General features: G+C 42.9%; 1 protein-coding gene across 1 annotated transcript; it reads right to left on the reverse strand.

Annotated features, from left to right (window-relative positions):
* Positions 1-1,350: 1,350 nt before the first annotated feature.
* On the reverse strand, positions 1,351-22,714 carry slc7a5 (solute carrier family 7 member 5). The gene is made up of 10 exons (XM_028959387.1): positions 22,012-22,714; positions 20,212-20,337; positions 14,760-14,865; positions 14,438-14,482; positions 14,226-14,349; positions 12,743-12,846; positions 12,238-12,334; positions 8,448-8,597; positions 3,921-4,098; positions 1,351-3,214 (listed from the first exon to the last, which is right to left on the reverse strand). Exons 1-10 carry the CDS (start codon positions 22,568-22,570, stop codon positions 3,159-3,161), a joined length of 1,545 nt encoding a protein of 514 aa, XP_028815220.1. The 5' UTR covers positions 22,571-22,714; the 3' UTR covers positions 1,351-3,158.

Below are 22,714 nucleotides of genomic sequence, written 5' to 3' on the forward strand. Positions count from 1 at the left end.
TTGAAAATTAATTTGGTTTATTTGCAGTCTTGTACCTTCTGTACAAAAGTAGCCATCTTCGGATTGCCTTTTGCTTTCCTTATCTAGTAGTGTGCATAAAATGGACATAGCAAGAGTCAGAGTGAGGAGACGTTGGCACAGAGCTAGAACAGTTGTTTCTGATTAAATCTGAGCCAGAGTAATTGACCTGTTCCTTGATCACAGGCTGTCCCCGAGGGATTCAGGTCTGAGGGTACAACCAAACTTGCCTAGATCCACAGTGGCATCAGTAGTGAGGATTTTCAGGCTACAATACATTATTTTGATGTAATGTGCATGTACATGTAAATTAGTATAGTAATATGATTTAGGATTACTACCCCAGGACACAGTGTTTACCTACCACAGGTTAATAAGAAAGAATAATTAAACCTGAACAGGATAACCTAGTTTTATATATACAGTATATTGGTATATAAATGCACACACACATACACACATTTCGTTGTGTGGACGTGTGCTGTGCTGCAGTGTGTCACAATGACAATCACTTCACTTTCATATGGGTGTATTGTATATGAACCATCACTAATGGCTGCTTAGTCTACGTGAAGGTGTAGGTTTCTTTTTGACATTGGTGGGGACAAATGAAGTCCATTTGCCTTTGCACTTGTACTACATCCAATCTCATCTCAAAACTTTGGTGGTAACATGTTCCCACCATTCCATGCTAATTTTATGGCCTTGGTGCATGGACATCCATGTCAGGACATCCAGATCTGGATAATACATTTGAAGATCATTTTTCCTTGGTCAGACAAAATATTTTGTGAGATGTCAATGACAATTTATGGGCAAATGTGGAGGACTGAATAAAAAGTAGGCAAGTCAACTGTATACTTGGTATTTACAGTGATATTTTGGAATTTTGGAGTTATAATTTTTCTTCTCACCCAATTGGGTGAAGTATGAAGTGTTTTCATGGTTTTAGTGCACATGCTAAAGTAAGTGAAAAGGCAGACATGTTATTCAAGCAATTGGGACAACAATTGTAAATTGGAGGCTTATTGACAATTGTTTGATATGCATAAGGACATTTTCTCAGGTCTTGTGAAACAAACAAACTACATCAAGTGGAATGAAGAAATGTGTGGGTTTATATCAGCTACAAGCACCCCCTCCCTGTTTGGAGACCCAGGTTGAAACCCCATTTAATGTCCCTGAGCAAGACACTTAACCCTGAGTGTCTCCATGGGGGGACTGTCCCTGTAACTACAGATTGTAAGTTGCTCTGGATAATGGCGTCTGATAAATACTGTAAATTATGTTGATGAACACTTGGGTTAAGAAACAGACAGAAAACATCAAACATGCAGAAAGACAGTTTAATTTTCCTGAAGCACTTTTACAAAGGCCCATACAAAAATATGCACTAAAACAGATCTCTAGAAATAAATAAATACAACTACAGGTGACTGGAGTGTTAGTTCGACATCTATGCAGACCAGTGTTTCTCAGTCCTGCTCTTTTTCGATCATTTTTGGACCATTCCATCCCTGGAGCCAGGCCTGTATCTAATATATTATTTAATTCACCACAACCCCATTAATCAGATCTTTTGAGCTTTTGGGGAGGTTGAAAACCTATTCAAAAATAAATTACAATGTACGTTGCAATGTTTTTAGCCATTTTTTTGGGTGAAAAGTAAATTACAGGAAATTCATTTAAAAAATAAAAAGCAACTTGCTTCAGAGAGGAAAAATAGCACTGTCTTCAGCAATATTTTGTCCCACCTGTGTGCATGCTCACATGTTTATGAATTGATTTGTAAACTGCGAGAGCATTTATATGAATGTGAACATACATGCTGTTTAACGGAACAGTCATAATTTTATTTAAATAAAAAGCATTTTGGAGTGAAATGAAAAGTCCCTTCTATTTTGGTCTCTTTGGACACGTATGCATGTGTCACATTGTTTTACTCATGATTAGTAAGACTGTGGTAAGAAATTGGTCAGATTTACAGAAAGGTTGTGGTGATTGGACAAAGTCGCAAGGTCATGCAGGACCGTAAGGGGTTGGTTGAAATTGTTACAATTTCTATTGGACAACTCATCACAAACCCTGTACTAACACCATTTTCATTTGCAAATAAAACAAAACATACTTCTGGTCCATCGCTCCCACTATGGCTCTACCCACAATAGCAGTGAGAAGAGCTAAAGAGGATGTGGAAATAACGGAAAACATTTAAAAAGCACAAATGAGACCAAAATCTCTACCAGACTCTAACCACCTTTATCACCAACAACCCAACCCCGATCCCAACCTACCTATAAGTCACGTCCACTTTACAGACAAGTGCTTCAACCCCCTAAATTCCCTATGGAAATACTGCCACTGACTTACAATAACTCAGACACCAGTGGTCCTGTACTGCACGCAGTCGAACACTGCTGAAAAATACAGATTTGAACACAAAAGTTAGTTTTTGATGTATGACAAAATGTTGTCACCTAATTTTGATTTGATTTTATGTCAATGTAAACAAGTGTAGGAACATCCTTCAGGCTTCATGTCCTGCACTGCCATACAAACACACCAAGGTCATAACCATAATTCATAATTCTAGAATACAACATTATGACTGAGATGTCGTTCTAACAGATCGTCAGCTGAATTTGTGAAAATATAAAAACGATGGAATGGAATTTCTGCATCAAACATCCAACAGACAAGGCACAGTAGCAGGAAGGAAATGCAGTGGGGCATGTTGGAAAATTAGACACTCACTCACACGCACATAAAACTACATCTACCCCTCATCCAAATTATGTGTATTACAAAACAGGAAATGGCCAAAAATAAGACAGAGCATGGGGCTGCATTCCCCGTGTCCCATGCAAACACACGCACACACTCACACACTCATAAACATACACACACTCTCTTCATCATTAACACTGGCTATTAGAAGGCTATTAGAAGGACAAGCCATTTCACTGGACCCCACAGCGCCCAGCAGTGAGGACCAGATGGACTGAGCAAAACCCTCAGACCAATACACAGTACACTGTTTGACTAAAGCTCTTCGCCTGAGTGGGCTGGGTTTCTGCACAGTCATCCAATCACATCAGAGGGGTGGGCAAATGGGGTGGGTCAGCCAAGGGCACCATTCTTCATGACTCCTGTGGGACCACCTCCATAAGCTTCTGAAACAACGCAGTGGCTGAAACTAGAGCAGGAGAGAGAATGCAAGTCAGGGATTGATAAGAAGCTCATAAAATCGCCTGAAGGGGTGGATTTCAGCAGCCTGCACATACTGAAAGATCAGATATTACAATTTTTTCAGGCCACTAGATCCTAATGTCCTTGCTGATAATAAGAGCTAGATGATAAGAGCTGAATAAAACTCACACATGAATCTTACAGGATCATCCTGGTCACTGTAACCGAAAAAGCCAGACTGGGGACATTTTCTCATAGACAATCAAGCGTACACACACACACTTTTGTTTTTGCGTCCTTGTGAGAAGCAAGTAAGCAACTTCCTTTGAAATGAATAAAGTTTTCTGATTCTATGTAACAGGAATTACATGGTTCTGTACTCTCCTTCTGGGTATAAACCAAATGTTCAGTTGTTTCAATATTTTGAAATACTGTGAGAGCTTTTCCACAACCAATAGCAAGCGTCTTCCGACATGGTTGTTTTAAAAAAAGAAGGTATTCACTGCATTAGTTAAGAAATAAAATCTATTAATGACTGCAGTAATTTACGATATTAATCCAGATTTTTGCAGGGCAGTGTGTATGTCCCCTTTACCTGAAAGATGTGTTTGTGAAGACAGTTGCTTCTCACTGAGATACAAATACAGGAACGCACGCACACTCACGCATGCACACAGACACACACACACACACACACACACACACAAACTCACAGATCGCCTGAAGGATCCATTTAGGTTTGCTTTGCCACCACACCCCAAAGTAGTAGATGGGCACCCCGGTGGCAATGATCCCGAAGCCGATGCCACACTCTGACGGTGTCTTCCAGATGGACACGACAATCAGAAAGAGGCAGGCTAGCACAAAGAGAATGGGCAGCAGGATGTTGACCTAGTGTGCGGGATGAAGACAGACAGGGAAGAGTCTACTGGTTCAGTTTAGAACGAACGCCATCTGTAACCAGTCAAACCAACAGATCTTCATTTCATCACAAAACCATTTAGGTTCACACATATGTACACACATGTAAAAGTGAAAATCTGAATTAAAATTTACTAAAATTGTGAAGTGAGCAGAAAATAAACACATTTCTGTAACATTTTAAGCAGACTTTTTCCCCCATTACCAAAAAAACAACAAAAAGTGTGAACCTTGAAGTATGGAAGTATGGGATGGTAGTAGCCTAGTGGATAACACCCTCGCCTATGAACCAGAAGACCCAGGTTCAAATCCCGCTTACTACCATTGTGTCCCTGAGCAAGACACTTAACCCTAAATTGCTCTGGGGGGGACTGTCACTGTAACTACTGATTGTAAGTCGCTCTGGATTAAGGCGTCTGATAAATGCTGTAAATGTAAGTAATCAGTACTTAGTTCACTAGGGGTGTTAGAAAACATCAATACAGCAATATATTGTGATATTTTACATAGTAATTTTGTATCGATACAGGGACATCAAATATCAATATTTTTGCATACAAATTCAGTGCAAAATTCAGTTCTGAGCTATGTAGCTTTTGTTGAATTATTAATGTAATGTGATCCACACAGATCGTTCACAGCATCTTGTATATCTATGAGGCCATATATCAAGAAAAGCTTGCACATCCTGCAATTCGCCTTATTAGAATTGTCTGTTCCACCTTAAATGTTGATCAGCAGACTGCAGTGTCCATATTACAGGTAGTTCAGCGAGGCTAACAGTCAGGTTTTTTTTATAAAAAAATGTTTTTTCTAACAGTCAGGTCTGTTTTATAAAAAAATGTTTTAAATCTGTATGTAGTGATGATTCTCTTTCTCTTTTTTACTAGGGTTCATAAACATTGGGCCACTGAAAACTCACTTGTTTAGGGTAAAATAGGATTTGTAGAAATAGTATCAAGTGCTGTGACGATGCCATTAGGCTATTACTTAAATAAATGGTTTGACTCAGTGCTTCCTGACATTTTCCCAGGATGGTAAAATTTGCTTTCACTGTTCTGTCTGAATTTCCAGAGCCATGGTTCTGTGAGCGGGACTAGCTGGGCAAGCTGGCCAATGGCAATGCTCTCTGCACGAACCTCATTAGAATATTAGCTTGCACATACACTCATGCATGTACATACAAAGCTCGCAGACACACAACTTTTTCCTCGCACACATACCACTTACGCCGTGCACGCATTCACAGTTTTTTGTGTACCTCACACATGACATTTAAAAAAAAGTGTGTATGTGTAGATGCGTGAGGAATATATAGTGCCTGTGCGAGGTTTGTATGTAAATGCATGAAGAATATATGGTGTTGTCAGGATTGCCTGCAGCTGGGCTCCACACCTGACTCCAATCCTGACGCCCCATAAATGCCGGATGTTTCCGCCCCTTCTAGGTCTCCGGCATTTTTGTGGACTCTCTGCACGAACTTGACCTGGTTTAGTTTCATATGTGTTTTGAGTTCTGGCAATCGCCACACGCCTACGGGTTAGTTTGTGTTTTTTATTGTAGTTAAATTGTTTTCGGCCACCGCGCCGCTGTTTATTTGTATTTATTGTTTATTTGTTAATAAAACCCCATTCCCAGCATGTCAGACCTCTGCGCTTCCTTCCCCCGTAAGTCCGTAGTCGTGATAGAATGCCGGAGACCCACCCAAAAGCGCAGAGGTAAACAGCAGAGAAGAAACGTTGTGAAGGACGCAGCCCGGCGCGACGAACGCGGGTGCCGGGAGAGAGACACGCCGCCCGTTCTGGTCAAGCGCTTTCTCCCCGACGAGCCGTGGCGCGCGCCGCCGCGTGATGACGTCACCCCCGGGAAGCCCGGAAGCGACAACGTCGGCGGGTGAAGGGGCGGAGCGAAGACGATGGCGTGGGCAGCAGCGAGGAAGTGACGTGGGCAGCGAGCGCAGAGGACGCGAACCCCACGATCTTCGGCATGTCGAGCCAGGAACTCTGCGCTCTGCTGGCCAAGCTCCCCGTGGACTGGGACGACACGGACGATGATGACGACGAGAGCACGGGAGACGCGAGTTGGGCTCCACCAATCGCGCCCGTCCACGATCGTCACGAGGTCCGTGGGGATCCACGTCACTTCCAGGGGTGTAAGCGGCAACAACGGCGGCGTTCCTCCAGCGAGGCGGTGAGCAGGCTCCAGCCCGAATGGCCAGAGTACTGCCCATGGGAGCTGATCGCGCCATGGGTCCAGGATGTCCGCAGGGTGGACGACCCTCGGAGTCACCGGTGGGAGGACACGGATGACGAAAGCGATGATGACGTGGATTTTCGGTGGCCGGTCGTTGCCGGGATGGCTCCGCCCAGCGTGCGCGTCCGAGATCATCGCGGCGTCCGTGATGACCCATGTGACTTCCGGGGGTACGAGGTTGACACGGACGACGACCAGGATGACGCCGTTTGGGCAGTCGGTGCCGGGATGGCTCCGCCCATCGCGCCCTTCCAGGATCGTCACGAGGTCCGTGGAAAGCTGGTGGAAGAGGGCGACGGGAGGTCGCCAGCCAGCAACTGCGCTGCCGGGACTGCCTCGCAGGGAATCCTCCATTCCTGCTCCAGTCGCCGACCCGCCTTCCCTCTGCCCGGACGTTCCCCAGCGAAATGGCAGCGCAGCACCAGCGTCCACACCTGCTGGAGAAGACGTCCACCCCCCTCCACACCACACACCTACCACCATCTCCACCCATGAGCCCAGCCCCGTGTGGGACAGCCCAATGGTCCCGGGACCCTTCAGTGGGGCAGCAGACACTGCGTGTCTGCTTGGGTCAGCATGGGGCTGGAGCGCAGCCCTCTGGCAGCAGGGAGAGACCGACAGGAGTTTTCGGGACTTCAGGCAGAGACTGAGGGCGGAGTTTGATCGGCCAGAGCCTGAGCCAGGGATCGAACTCTGCCCCTCCACCACGTCCCGCGCCAGTCAGGATCTGGGGCAAGAAGACCCAGCACTGGCGGGCGACTAGAAGGTCACACCTCTCGAGATCCTGACTGTGCCCCCTGAGGAGGTCCCGGAGACCCCAGAGAGGGAGCCAGACGACCCCCCTCTTCTGTCTGTCTCTGTCTGTGTGTGTGTGTGTGTGTGTGTGTGTGTGTGTGTGTGTGTGTGTGTGTGCGTGGTATATGTGTCCGTATGTCGCCCCCACTTCCCCTCTTTGTGTCCACCAGATGGCGACCCAGCAGCAGAGCCGAACCCCAGGGAGGGAGTTCCCAACCTGACTGCACCGGTCCAAGGCGAGGTGGACGAGGCCGAGGGACCGGGGCAGCCACGCCTGACCACGCCGGGGAGCCAGGCCGAGGGACCGGGTCCTCCAAGGGGAGGATACAACAGGGCAGGAGCCCTGTGGTTGCCGCCATCTGCCCCGCCGCCTCCACTGATGGTACTGCTGGGGCTCCGAGGACGTAGCCCTTGGAGGGGGGCTCTGTCAGGATTGACTGCAGCTGGGCTCCACACCTGACTCCAATCCATGCCGGATGTTTCCGCCCCTTCTAGGTCTCTGGCATTTTTGTGGACTCTCTGCACGAACTTGACCTGGTTTAGTTTCATATGTGTTTTGAGTTCTGGCAATCGCCACACGCCTACGGGTTAGTTTGTGTTTTTTATTGTAGTTAAATTGTTTTCGGCCACCGCGCCGCTGTTTATTTGGATTTATTGTTTATTTGTTAATAAAACCCCGTTCCCAGCATGTCAGACCTCTGCGCTTCCTTCCCCCGTAAGTCCGTAGTCGTGACAGGTGTATGTGCAAGGTTTGTATGTAGATGCGTGAGGAAAGGCAGTGAATGTGCAAGATTTTCTGTATATATGGTCTAGGAGACACCTCATATATATATATATATATATATATATATATATATATATATATATATATACAGTATATGCTATGTTTTTACATTTTCAGTGAACTGCAGAATATTGTACAATATCACAATATATCATTATATAATCGTATCATGAGATCCCTTCCAATACACACCCCTAGTTAACACTATTTTTTTCAAGTATCACATCTTACAAACACTTTGTGTGGCAGGTAAGAGCCATTTCTCCTAGTAAAAGGCTTCTAATTTTGCAAGATTCTTGTCTCCACTATCCCGTACTGGGTGGAATGCAGCAACGTGTTCCTTTATTTCAACAGTTCATTGAGAAAATGAGTGAATGGAAAAGTAAAAGCGAGGGAGAGATCACAATGGCCTCTCAGTGTCCCAGTTAAACCTGATGCCCTCTACCCCTCCTACGCCACGACCAGTCAGTCCTTAATCATGCCTCACCTTGATTGGCCGCTCCAGCTCAGGCTTCTTGTAGCGTAGCCACATCATGCCGATGATGGCCATGGCAATGCAGAGCCAGTTAAAGAAGCTGAAGAAGTTGATGACGGAGAAGATATCATTGGAGAAGGCGTAGAGCAACGTCATCACACACTGGAAAGATGGAGATATGAGCACAGATGATTATGATAAGGGTGGTAGTAGCCTAGTGGGTAACACACTCGCCTATGAACCAGAAGACCCAGGTTCAAATCCCACTTACTACCATTGTGTCCCTGAGCAAGACACTTAACCCTAAATTGCTCCGGGGAGGGGACTGTCCCCGTAATTACTGATTGTAAGTCGCTCTGGATAAGGGCGTCTGTTAAAGGCTGTAAATGTAAATGATAAAAAAGCTGTGCCTTTATACTTCACCTGACTAATCTGTGGCTCGATGGAGGACCAAACCTGAAACCTGACCGTGAGACCAGACAGAGCCTGGCATGCTGCAGGTTTGAGGCCAATCACATTATTGTAGAAATTTTCACAATCTCAAATAAAAGAAGTATCATTGCACATGCTTGTGATTTCCAATACATACAAGTTGGATAAGGTAAAAAGTACTACTTCACTTGTGGTACAGAAATTAATTAAATAAATTGTATAAGAGTGATTGTAAGACATTATACTGACTCATCCAAGCTGACTATTAAAGAGCTTCAGGTGTTTCCCTGGGCTGGGCGGTGTGTCTGTTTCAGCAACTTATTACCCATAACTGTCATTCCTACTTAACGTACCACAAGCACCTCCTATATAAGAATAGGATTATTAAATGTTAGATCTCTCAAACCTAAAGCACTCCTTGTTAATAAAATTATTACAGATCAGGGGTTTTATGTTCTGTGCCTGACCGAAACTTTGGAACTAAATGAACGAGCATTAAATGAGTCTACCCCTGCTGGATACAGTTATGTACACCAACCTTGCTTTAATGGAAGTGGAGGTGGCGTCGCAGTAATTTATAATGGTTTTACACATAAAACTGTCCATTAATTATTTTGAGAGTCTCTATATGAGCATCACCTGAATATAGTCTCACAAAATTATTATGAATTTACAGATGCTGTTTTAAACCTGGTTGTGTCTGTGGATAAAGCCTTAATTTTTCCGACATACATACATTTTAACCATCACCCTTGGTGAGCAGTGGGTAGCCATGAAAGGCGCCCCGGGAGCAATGTGTGACGGTTCTTTGCTATTACTATGGAAAATAACCTTCCAATAGCATACCACTGATTTGAATGCTTAAGCATAAAGAGCCTGAATTAATTAAAACTAATCTCATCATCAAATCAATGTACTTGAATATTAGATTCTACAAGTTTCATTAAAAAAGTAGCACCCAATGTTATAAAGCCTAACCTTAAAATTATTAATTTGTCGTTTAGCACCTGCCACATACCAAGTTTGTTCGAGGTAGCAGTCATCAGACCCACCGATATTTTAAAAAGGTCGTAGCCCAGCAGCTTTGTGCATACCTACACAGCAACAACAAGTATATCAGTTGGGATTTAGACCCTTAGTACTCAGCGATAGTTAATGACCTGCTGTTGGCCTCTGATCAGGGCCGCATCTTGCTGCTTGTCCTGCTTGACCTGAGTGCAGCGTTTGACACTATTGATCATGCTATTCTCGTTGACAGGTTAAAGAATGTTGTTGGGATCAAGGGGATAGCCCTTATATGGTTCAGATCATATATGACTGATCGGTACCAGTTTGTGGACATTAATGGTGATTATTCTTCACATAGTAAAGTGGAGTTTGGTGTTCCACAAGGTTCTGTCTTAGCTCCACTGCTATTTTCCTTATACATATTACGTTTAGGTCTAGTTATTCACAAACATGGTATTAACTTTCACTGCTATGCCGACGTCACACAGTTGTACGTATAGGCAATGCCAGACGAGAGGCAGCAGCTGAACATATTAGAGAATTGTCTAAAGGACATTAGATAGTGGATGCTCAGCAACTTTCTTCTGTTAAACCATGACAAGAAAGAAACGTGAGTCAGATGTAAGCTGACTGACTACATCATATAACTCTGGATAGAATTTAAAGTACAGAAGTAAAGGATCTAGGTTTCCTTACTGATGCAGGTCTCTCATTCGATGTAGATAATACCACTAAGACACAATTCTTTCACCTTAGAAATATTGCAAAGATGAGAAATATGATCTCAGTGCATGATGCAGAAAACTTGATCCACGGCTTTGTTACATTACATCAGTAGGTTCATGAGAAAGATCTAACTAGAACCAGAAAATATGACCATATCACACTGGTCTTACATTCACTGCACTGGCTACCAATCAAATTTTGGATTGACTACAAAATCCTACTCTTGACCTATAAAGTATTTAATTGTCTCACCCTTCTATACCTGAGTGAACTTTTAGTTATTTATGATCTGCCATGACCCCTGCGTTCGAAGGGTGCTCCCTGCTGGTATCCAAAGTACATCACAGCTGGGAGCAGATCTTTCTCTTACAGAGCTCTGCAGTTGTGGAACGGCTTGCCAATCAGAGTTTCAAGATTCAGACACTATCAGTGTTTAAATCTAAACTGAAAACACATCTGTTCACTCTGGGCTTCTGTTAAAATCCCAGATACAGTGTCAATCATTAAGTCCACTTTAATACACAGTCACCGAGTCAAGCATGGACAATGTTCAGTTGTTCACCTAAGTTAGGCTGTCCTAGTTAGGTTAACTGGCCACTATTACACAAATGTACCATCGTAACCACATATTTCTTTACAAGTAGTACAATGCCAACGTCTGTCGCTGTTTCTGTTTGTTCTCTCAAAGGGAGAGAACAATGAAGCCCCGAGACCACCTCCAGAGTTCAATGATAAGACCACCAGAGAGATCCTGGTTCCTCGCAATGACTGTCTGACAAGACGATACAGCATGAAATGTATCAGTTTCACCACAGCAACCACCATCGCGATGACTAAAGCTTCAGGGATCTTCAAATGGACGAGTAGCATTATACATTTTGTAGTTTGTTTTGCCCACCTTCATTACTAAGACTGACCAATATGGGTCGATGTTGGATCTTCTCCTATTAAACAGACTATCTCAGGCATGTGGGTTGGGTTTGAGAAGAATGTTTGAGACTTGTGACTTGAGAGCAGTTAAAGACCACAGAAGGGATTATAGTCACACCATGTCCCACATCATAATTTGTAGTACGCTTCCATGCAGTACACGGTGTACTGTGTACACTATGGAATTTCTAATGTGTGTGTGACAGTGTGAATTTTGACAGGGAGGTGTTGTCCGAAGGCTGGCAGTTAGTGGAAATAGCGATTGTAGCATGTGACTACAAATATCACCCACCAAAATATCATATGGAATCAGAAACATAAACAGCTGATGCTGCAGTAACTATGTGGGCTCTTACACAAATAACTGCTGGATTTTCCTTGCATGATTAACAAATTTCCTGTTCTGAACATTTTCATAATCAAACTTTTTTGTTAAAGTTTTTAAAAGAAATGTATTATTGATTTTTCATGTGTATCTGCTTTACATTTAATTTTCTTTTTCTTATTATTCAGTCCTGCAGGACAAGGTGCTTCATTTAACACACCACATTTGTCATGCTTAACAGCCAGGTCTTGACGTATCATTTGCAATAACCCAGGATACTAAGCTGTTCAGGACTGTGGCACTCTAAGAATTAAGTTGGTTCCAGGACTCCCCTCTTCCATGTATGTGTGTGTGTTTGTGTATGTGTGTGAAGGCTCTCACAGTAAAGATGAGTGATGGTAAAGGGGTCAGCAGTGTTGGGTGGATCATGGACAGCAGACTGGGAAGGTGTCCTTCACGGGAACCAACGAAAAACAACCTGACATGAGAAGAGAAAAACAGTCTTACCCACAGCATGGTATGAAAGCATGTGTGTGTGTGTGTGTGTGTGTGTGTGTGTGTGTGTGTGTGTGTGTGTGTGTGTGTGTGTGTGTGACAGATATTTAACAGAGATTTTGTGGTGGTAATAGCCTAGTGGGTAACACACTCGCCTATGAACCAGAAGACCCGGGTTTGAATCCCACTTACTACCATTGTGTCCCTGAGCAAGGCACTTAACTCTAAGTTGCTCCAGGGAGACTGTCCCTGTAATTACTGATTGTAAGTCGCTCTGGATAAGGGCGTCTGATAAATGCTGAAAATGTAAATGTTAATAACTATAAGAAGGTAAGACAAAATACGAGATAATGATGGGTGATTTCAGTGAAGTAATGTGGTATGTCAATACCTGGAGGAGGTGAACAGTGATCCGTTGACAGAACCAAAGCAGGAGAGACCCACAAACACTGGAATGATCCAAGCCATAGGACCCAGGTGCTTGTTCCCAAAATCCTGAAAATTTACAGTCAAAGTAAGTCATGAACTCTGTATTTAAATTTCACAATTTTTTCCATTGTCAGGTTCTGGTGGTCATACGGGGTTTCTATAAAATTCAGTCATCAAATCTACATTCATATGTCTTAATTAGGTGGGTTTGATGTCATACATTTCTCAAAAAAATGTTTGCAACTATCTTAAGTTTGGAAACTTAAATTAAATTCTTTTTTTTACTATTTCCAATTCCAAATTTAAGTTCCAAATGTTCTGCTTGGGAAGCAACATGTCAGAATTGTTCCAATATCTGTGCCCTTTGTTCTTTACTTTCACTTAATGTTGAGGGTGTCTTACTGTCGGTTTCACAAGGTAATTATTTTGCACACAATCTGGCTTGTGTTAAAAAACCATTTTTGCAACTTGGAAAACATAAGGAGCAGTGTGTGGGGCCAGTGGCACCTCAGTGGTGGTTCGGGAATCGAACCAGCAACCTTCTGATTACAGGTCTGCTTCCTTACCTAGGCCAACCACTGCCCAAACTACAAGCACACAATCACCAAACTCCAAATCCATTTGTTGTGAACTTACACATACGACTTGTAAAATATGCGGGGTGCATTAAGAAAGCTACGCCTTTGTACAGGTTGGTGTGGTTTTGAACGGCAAGGAAGAACTGAGCGCCATACTTGAGAACCCTGAAGTTATAGAATCAGTTTCCATATGATCGCCATAAGATTTGTGCACACGATCAACTGCATGACTAACCAATTGTAAGTATTGTTTAAATACGGCCATTATAGTGTGATCCATATGTGATGGCTAATAGCTGATGCAGCTCTGCGTGTTCTTGAAGCCCACGTATCTCACAGTGAGTGTTCCAGGGAACTGAGCTGTTACTGAAATACCAGCTGGCTAATGAGGTGAAGCCCCTCCCACACAAGACAGGCAGTGTAAATGTAAAACAGGGCGTAGTGACTGAAAAGCCAGCAGTGAAACTGTAAAAACAAGCAGCAAAAATTAAAGGAGCGAAATGCAAGCAAAAACATATGTTGTCAAAATTCCAACCTCATATTTTACATTTCAATGACATGTAAATGTCCTGACTAGGCTATTCCTGATCCCCCCATGTTTGTTTGAGTTCTTGGATTTCTTTTTTCAGTTTAAAGCTTGGGTTTGTTTTCTTCATCATCATTTCCTCATGCGTACAATTCTTGGCTCTTAGTTTGGGTCTGACATTCCTCCATTCATTTGTCATTTTTATTCTATTATATGAAGAAACAAGTTTGTTTAGACTGTGAAATCAACCTATTATACATAATAATGTAACCAAGAAGTCTGGTTATAGTTTTGTAATCTTTTTTTGTATTTGTGTGTGTGTGTGTGTGTGTGAGACTCACCACAGCCACAGCCTCAGAGTTGAGCATTAGATCAGGAGACAGTGTGGTGAAATAGGCCAGGTTGGTGAGAACGTACACTACTGTCACTATCGGCAGAGAGATGATGATTGCCCGTGGCAGGTTCCTACACATCAGTTAAAAAATGACACAACAATACACATCTCACTCACATTATCACACACAAACACACCTAACAATAATCTATCACTCACTTGTATGGCTCGATCATTTCTTCTGTGACAAAATTCAAATAATTCCTAGAGGAGCAGAAATGAGAAATATTAGTGAAAATGCGGCCACACGCACGTATTTGTATTTACGTGAGTGGTCAAGTATGTGTGTGTATGATGAATCTTCCTGGTACTGTAATACCAGCAGTGCCATTAGATCCAGGTCAACTGAAAAGCTGAAATTTGTGATTGTTCTAAAGGCCATCAGAACCTCAATGGATTTTCAGAGAATGTGCATGAAAATAAGAGCACACACGTTGTTCCTTTTCATCTGATCAGCAGTGCCAGGCCAGGCCAAACTCACCATCCTCCATAAGCGAACAGGCCGCTGTAGAGCGCAAGACCCATGTTCCCAAAATCCCACTGCGTCCCTTCAAATGACTTACTGGGATGCAGGTTGGTTGCTTCCCCTGTAAGAACAGAAGAGTCCATCAGACAAATCAGACCAAAAAGGTCAGTACATAAACACATACATGTCAATCCAAGCTTTACACACTCACTCAGATAACATGACCCATATTATCAGTAAACATTATATCTTTGCCCATGTGGATCAATCCAAGCCTCATCAACCCATTTTTTCTGGTCACAGAGAAAACAAGATCTGCATACCTGCAGCGACTCTACACAGTAGCTCAAAAAACTGCACTGGGAGCAGTGAAAGAAACTCAATAAGCGCGAGCAAATCCCAGTTGAAAACTCCAGAGGGGAACTGGTTTCTCCTGCTTACAAAACCAGCAGTGGATCGACATTTCAGATGCAAGTCTGTGTGTAAAGAGGGTCTCCAGAATTCTCATGGCTCTTGGAGTGTGTGAGTGTGTGTGTGTGTGTGTGTGTACAGGGTCAGGCATTCATCTAAGGCTACATTTCACAGACCCTTGAGCTCTAAGGCACTCAGGTATAAAAGAGAAGTGCTTACACTGCAGATCCCACAAATCAACAAACACACACACACACCAGACACCAGTTTCTAGGTATTTATAAGGACCAGGTGTGATAATTCAAAAAATAATTTGTTACATTTAGAATTGATAGATTATATTAATTTGTATTTCATTTTAAATTAAAGGAACAGTTCCTGATATCAGAAAAAAATCTATTTGGTAGACATTATGAAGATGATAAAAGAACACATAAGGAAAAGCAATTGACCTGAGAGTGCATAATTCAGTCAAGGCACATAGACTTTTCAGTCTTACTGGAGGATCTAAGCAAATTCAAATTAAAACAATTTTAACAAATTAAAACAAAATGCTTTAGCGACTGCTATAGACCTCAATATTGCAAATATTGAAAGTATTCAAGTGAAACCAATATGAAAATATTTGAAAACATAACCAAATATTACAATTTTAAACATAAAATATGTGTAACAGGTAGGATGAAGGTGTGCAAATGTGTAAAATAAAGTGATAATTTGTGCAAAATTCTGGGGGTTGTGTCCAGAAGTGATTGAAAGTGCTGGAGTGTATTAGACTTTTGTCCTATGTAGTGTTGTTGTTTTAAGAGTTTGTATAGCCTGCGGCTATAAGCAAGGGTGAGTTTTATAAGATGGCCATGTCTGTTTGTATAAGGTTCTGCTGCCTAGTACTTAACCTCAATACTAATTAATGAATTATCTTTCACTAGCCAGTATCAGTCCTAAAGTGAACCTTGAGCATGCAACAATACTGGCTGCATTTGTGCAAGTCCATGATGATCGTGACTTTTGGTGTCACATTTCCATTATTAGACATAACTTTGATCTATTTATGTATCGTAAAGACAGCCCTAGCTGGAACAGTGTAGTGTGCTGTCCCATGAGTTCTTTTTTAAATAAGTGCAACTGATTGAAAGATGTGTTCTGTTTCAATTAGTCGCATTTATTTAAAAAAAAAAGTCATTCGCGAGTCATTCGCGAACAATTCCTTAGTATAATAAACACGAGAAGTGACAAAACTTTGAACAAGGATTTCAGTAGTATGGTGAGTGAGGGAGGGATGGAGGAGATTGATATTATGAAGAATGCAGCATTCAGACCATGCACTGATGTTGAAAGGATGTTTTAAAAGAAAGGGAGCAGTCGACGATCACAGCCAGACTTTTAACCTGCTGAGAGGGGCATATGGAACAATTGAAATTGAAATACTGTCAGCTTTGGATAAGGTTAGTTTTTACAAATGTGTTTGTCAAAAGAACACAGCCACAAGTTGGGTTCACAGGCTCCTCCTGCTCCTCCTGCTACACACTGAATGATTCGGTGAACAAATCTTTCGAACAAATCTTTTAGTGAACTGATTATAACGTTTGATTACATGTGAAAGAACTCCCCTGCCCATCACTACTCAGGTGTGAGGTGTGTGAGGACGCTCCACAGCAGGAAATATGTGTGTGTATGTGAAAGTGGAGTTAGGAGGCTGTTTCACAGGGCAGTGAGAGGACCAGACTGATTCAGTATGTGGGTCAGTGCTGTGAGGGCAGAGCCAGGCAGCAGCTCCACAGTAGCAACGCTGTAAATAATCCACCATGGGATCCCCTTTCACTTGCCCAACCTGTTGCTTCCTCCAGAAAGATTTTCATTCAACAAAGCCTGTCATTTCCTGACATGCCCCTCCTATCATTCAGTTGTATTACAGACCACAAACATCCAGCTCTTGCACCAAGTTTGCACGCGCAAACTCTCTCACCTGAATGAAGCACCACAAACATAAACACAGACACTCACACACTTTACAACTCACACCGCTTCATGCCCACATACGTCACACAAACACACACTATAAATCACGCCACCCTGCACTCAGATTTAGAAGCTGCATCTCCATCCCCCAGCACAAGGGACAATCAGGAGCACTGTTCAAGCCAGCCGTCACCTACCAATCCGAGCGGACAGGGCATGGCCACACATACGGATACGGAGCAGAAGGGTGACCACAAGTCTCATGCATCGGAATCAGCATGGGCCACATGGTCAGCACCTACACTTTCCCAACACTGGACATCACGTCAAGTCACAAAGATTTAATTGTGTAACCTGCATGTGAGCTGACTGATACCCTTAAAAACACATTACTCTACTGAACATAATTCCATCCATAATGTTGGTCCACAATATCCATGGACTTAAAACAAATTTTTACATGTTTCCACTATTTCAATATTCATCGAAATGAGTCCTGTCAAAATTAATATATTCATTGTTGTGATTATTTTTTATTAAACGGCTGGGGGGGTTTTCTGTGTTGGGTCTGACCCTTGACACGGATGTCACAAAACTGATGGCCAGAGACAGTCCAACAACAAAGATGAAGAAGAAAAATAACTTTCAGAGGGAAAGTTTACACATTAAACATTGCCTGACAGAAACATTTTATGAAAAAAGTAATATGTAAAGCTAAATTCAAGCATATCTTTCAAATATCACTTCAATGCAAGACACCCCACAGAAACAATGTGTGCTGCTCATCAGGCTACATTACAGTAGTGTGGCACTCATGGGCCAATACCTAAGCCAGTAAGGGAACTCTAAACAATGCTTGGATAGCAAAAACTGCCAACCCAGGAGCCTAGCAGAAGACGGTGGACTAACAGAAATAATTTGGTTAGCGTCAGGAGACACAAAAGCACTTGTAATATGACTGCAACTGTTGGACAAAATATACAATTATTGAGTTAAGAAGAAATTGTATATCGGAATTAATCATGATTAAAATAAAGATTTTTATTTGGATTAATTGCAGTTAATTAATGGCATAATGTGAATTTTTTTTTATCAATTGACACCCCTAATATAAATATATAAAAAATGATAAAGAAACTGTTTACTAACAAGGGGTTGTAAGTTTTTCCAGATACTATGATACTTTCCATCATACCATTACAGAATTTGTCTAGAAATAGTTAGTCATACTAGTTCATTATGACAGAAAACAAGCGATATATATTTCATCAAGGAATGCACTCATCCATTTTTTTTTCACTTCTAGTATCAACACCAGGGGCATTGGTGGCCTAGCGAGTAAGGAAGCAAACCCAAACTGCCAAAGTGCCATTGAGCAAAGCACCGCCCCCACACACTGCTCCCTGGGCACCGTTCATGGCTGCCCACTGCTCACCAAGGGTGATGGTTAAGAGCAGAGGACACATTACATTGTGTCACAGTGTGCTGTGCTGTGTTTCACCATGATAATCACTTCCCTTTCACATAAACTGTCACCAATAGTTTTCTGGACATTGTCTGATTCGTAATGCTGATCCGATACTAGTACTCAATTAAATTTCCTAGTGTTCTTAGGCATTATGCCTCTGTACATGCTTTATTATTACTTTATTTATTTATGTTATTTATTCATGCTGCACCTCTCAAAACGTGCGGATATTGTAAGTAGCCATGGAAATTCTTAAAAATATAGTAAACATATAAAAAATATTTTACCAAATCTGTAATCGATACATACATAATTTATTAGAAAACCTATAAAATTAACTAAAAGTATGAAAATAATTTAAAGAATGAACAGTTGTGAGCTTCTAAATCTTCTAATGCCAATCAGCATCACCAATGCTTCCACTTTTGCCTCATTCTTTAAGTGAAGTGATTGTCATTGTGAAACACTGCAGCACAGCACATTGGCAGATTGGGATTCAAACTGGCACCTTCCTGATTATGGGGCCACTTCCTTAACCACTAGGTGACCGCTGCCCCACCACTTCTTCATGAGCTCATTATTACAACCTGCTATATCATTGCCATAACTGCCATCAGAAGGTCCTTCTAGTACAGGGGTTGGCAACCCGGAGCCGCAGCGCTTTCATCCTTACATTGCAGCTCCCTGTGGCTTTGAAAAATAAATAATCATTTAAGTGTATTTTATTTTAATCTGTTGTTTTTTTATTATAGTTAGAAATTTGAAGATTATTGTGATCTTTTAACATTAATGTGTTAAATATTTTGTCACTCTTGGTGTGAGTAAACAGTTCTTTGCCATATTTTTTTGTTTAATGATTTGCATATGCTGACTAAGTTGATAAGTAAGTTGTCATCGACTTCTACACGCATGGTCATGCTAGTAAAAAAAACACAACCACTCTTCCACCATGTCTCTCTGTTAAAGGTTTCCCTCTTCTAGTGGATGTAACATCAACATGAATGTAAATTACGTAGATGCTGTCGGTTGGTTATTCAATACACTATGTGTGCATGTGTTATGACATAACAGCACAAATTGAAAAATAAGTCTATTTGTTCTCATGGTCTACTATAATTCCTTTCAGACATTAAGAAATCTGGAAAGTTTTTTCAGACTCATTGCCAGGAATGGGCTTAATACACTCGGATTTTAGATTCTGTGGGTTTAAAACAACACCTGCCCATTCAAAGGCAACAGATTAGCGTTAGCTTGTTAGCATGGTGCTAGGCATTACTTTGTTTTCCTACCCAACAACTGTACCAGTGCAGATTCACTTAAAAATGCTCCACCAATCCCGAGCTGGCATCTTATGACCATTCCTCATGTTCAACTTTCTGATGCTGCTGCACAAGAGGGCAAAACCACACACAAAAAACATTTTATACAAATGGAATTTATTTAATCCCACTAATAAACCTCTGAAAATGAAACTCAACACCTTTATACTTAACACTTCAAAGACACCACAGGTACGTTGGTGGTGCATTTTATCTACAGCACTAGCTCCCTAGATTCCAGTGGTAAAAGAAGTTGCTCCTGCAGGGATGAAGGTGTGCAATATGTATGTAGTGCAAATGTATGTGTCACCTTTGCCAATCACCACAAAGCCAATGATGATGACCAAAACCAGGGCTAGGAGCTTCGCTGCTGCAAATGCATCCTGGACCCGTGTGGCAGCTTTCACACTGTAGCAGTTCACAGCAGTCAGCAGCACTGCAGAGTGAGAGTGAAAGGGAGAGAGAGATGGTTTTAACATTGCGAGAGAGAGAGTGCACTATACAGCTCATTTAGCATCAGTCATATTGAATTCTGTTCAATTACATATAGTTTGGACACACCTCATTCAAAGTGTTTTCTTTATTTTCGTGACCATTTACATTGGTAGATTCTCACCAAAGGCATCAAAACTTTGAATGAACACATGTGGAGTTATGTGGAGTTAAATGCTGTAAATGTAAAAAACTAATGTACTTAACAGAATGTAAATGGTCATGAAAATAAAGAAAACACATTGAATGAGAAGGTGTGTCCAAACTTTTGGCCTGTAATGTATAACAATGCTGCTGTAGGTTTCTAAGTGAATTGAAATGAGAGACAGAGATTCTGTTAACATTGTATTCCCTCTAGTAACCACATTAATAACATGTAGTTACTGCAGTATAAAGAGGAGCTGTCTATGGTGCTGATGCCTGGTGTCAGAACCTTCTCCACACTTTACTCTGAGATCTAATTATGTGCGCCTTGACAGATTCCAACCTGAATCTACTACGTTCACATGGTTGGCTCATAGATGGGTAAGTAGAAAGTGTAGTCATGACCCATGATTTATCTGCTGTAGGCTTTTAGAACAGGCCCCAAAAAAACTCCATACTCCTCCCCATTACAAGTGATTAAGTGACCAGCACTTCAAAGCTGGATCCACACAAACAATAGAAGCAAAGTGCCCTGTCGCCACGACAACAAAGGAGGTCTGTGTGAAAGTAGTACAGCAGTGGTATACACACACACAGAGAAATATGCAGACTGAATGCACACACACAGACAGACAAACATGCTCAGATAGACTTTCTAAAACATACACACTTGCACACACACAAGCTGACATACAGAAACCTCATTATGAATATGTATTTCAAAATTCATTATGTTCCTTATAATGATTGTGTGTAATGATGAATGACATTGCAGTGCATGTTATTACCAATTAAAAGTCCTTTGATTCAATATAACAACTGAACAATTGTTCTGGTCCAATAAATGTAAAAAGACAGACTTCAGAATAAAATAATCAAATGTCTCAGTTAGGAACACAATCAATCCAGTAATTAGAGATGAGTGGAGCAACAGCTAAACAGGGTAAGGAAGCTTATATATAGGATTACAGTAGTCGCCCCAGCATCCCCACCCACACCCACACAGGAGAGCAGGGCGTTAAGCTGGTCGGCCGGTCAGGACCGCTCTCTACCTGTCATGTGGTCAGTCTTACCGGATTAACCACATCCACCCTCCACCCACGGCTCTCTCACCCACACACAGATCCTGAAATATTCAACAAGGAACATGCAGGCAGGTAGACAGACAGACAGGCAGGCAGGCAGGCAGGCAGGCAGACAGACGGACGGACAGACAGACAGACAGGCAGGTAGACAGACAGACAGACAGACAGACAGACAGACGGACAGGCAGGCAGGCAGGCAGGCAGACAGACAGAAATACAGACAGGCAGGTAGACAGACAGGCAGGCACATTAGTTTCTGAATTTGAAAAAGGAGCCTGGCTTCCTGTGGCAGGAGGACATTATGAAATCAGCTGCACGTTTACAACAGGAGCCCACGTGTTCAGACCAGTCCTGCTCCACCACCACCATCACTCATCTTTAGCACTTACAGATGCAGAGGCAGGCGACCAGCTTGGCCCCGTTCTCGGGCACGGGGCACGTGGGGAAGATGGGCTTCAGCAAGTAGGTGGCGAACACGTACGCCACGATGTACTGCGAGGACGGCCGGATGATCAGCAGCTCGATCCACAGCTTCAGGAAGGCCGGGAGGGAACCGTACACCTCGAGGATGTAGGCATAGTCGCCGCCCGACTTGGTGATGGTGGTACCCAACTCGGCATAGCACAGGGCGCCCACGGTGGAGAAGACGCCGCACACTGCCCACACCACCAGGGACGCCCCGACGGAACCGGCCTCCTTCACCACGCCGGTGGGGGTGACGAAGATGCCGGAGCCAATGATGGTGCCCACGATGATGGCCACGCCGTTGACCAGGGTGATCGTTCTCTGGAGGACAACTGTCTCATCCCCCGTGGCGACATCCACGGGCGCGGGACCCGTGGAGCGCCCGGTGTTCCCGTTCTCCCCCAGCATCCGCTCCGTCACCTGCTTCAGCTCCTCCTCTCGGTCGGCCGAGCCGTTGGAGTTCCTCTTTTTCACAGCTGACATCGCGGCTTCCAGTCGAGTTATGTAGCCCTTCAGTCGAGCAGCTCCGCTCCTCCCGGCTCCTTTCGCGGAATGAGTCGGGGGAAAGCTGCGTGCGAGGTGTACATCGTCTTCTCAGACGAAGAGCGAGGTCGCCGGCGCCCTCTG

Source organism: Denticeps clupeoides, chromosome 17 (genome assembly GCF_900700375.1).
Source record: "Denticeps clupeoides chromosome 17, fDenClu1.1, whole genome shotgun sequence".
NCBI lineage: Eukaryota > Metazoa > Chordata > Actinopteri > Clupeiformes > Denticipitidae > Denticeps > Denticeps clupeoides.

Coding starts and splice junctions, on each gene's coding strand:
- slc7a5 (XM_028959387.1), bottom strand. CDS start 22,570: ATGTCAGCTGTGAAAAAGAGGAACTCCAACGGCTCGGCCGACCGAGAG. Junction 14,866..20,211: donor CTTTGTGGTGATTGGCAAAG/GTGACACATACA, acceptor CTGTTCTTACAG/GGGAAGCAACCAACCTGCAT. Junction 12,335..12,742: donor TCACTGTTCACCTCCTCCAG/GTATTGACATAC, acceptor TTCTCATGTCAG/GTTGTTTTTCGTTGGTTCCC.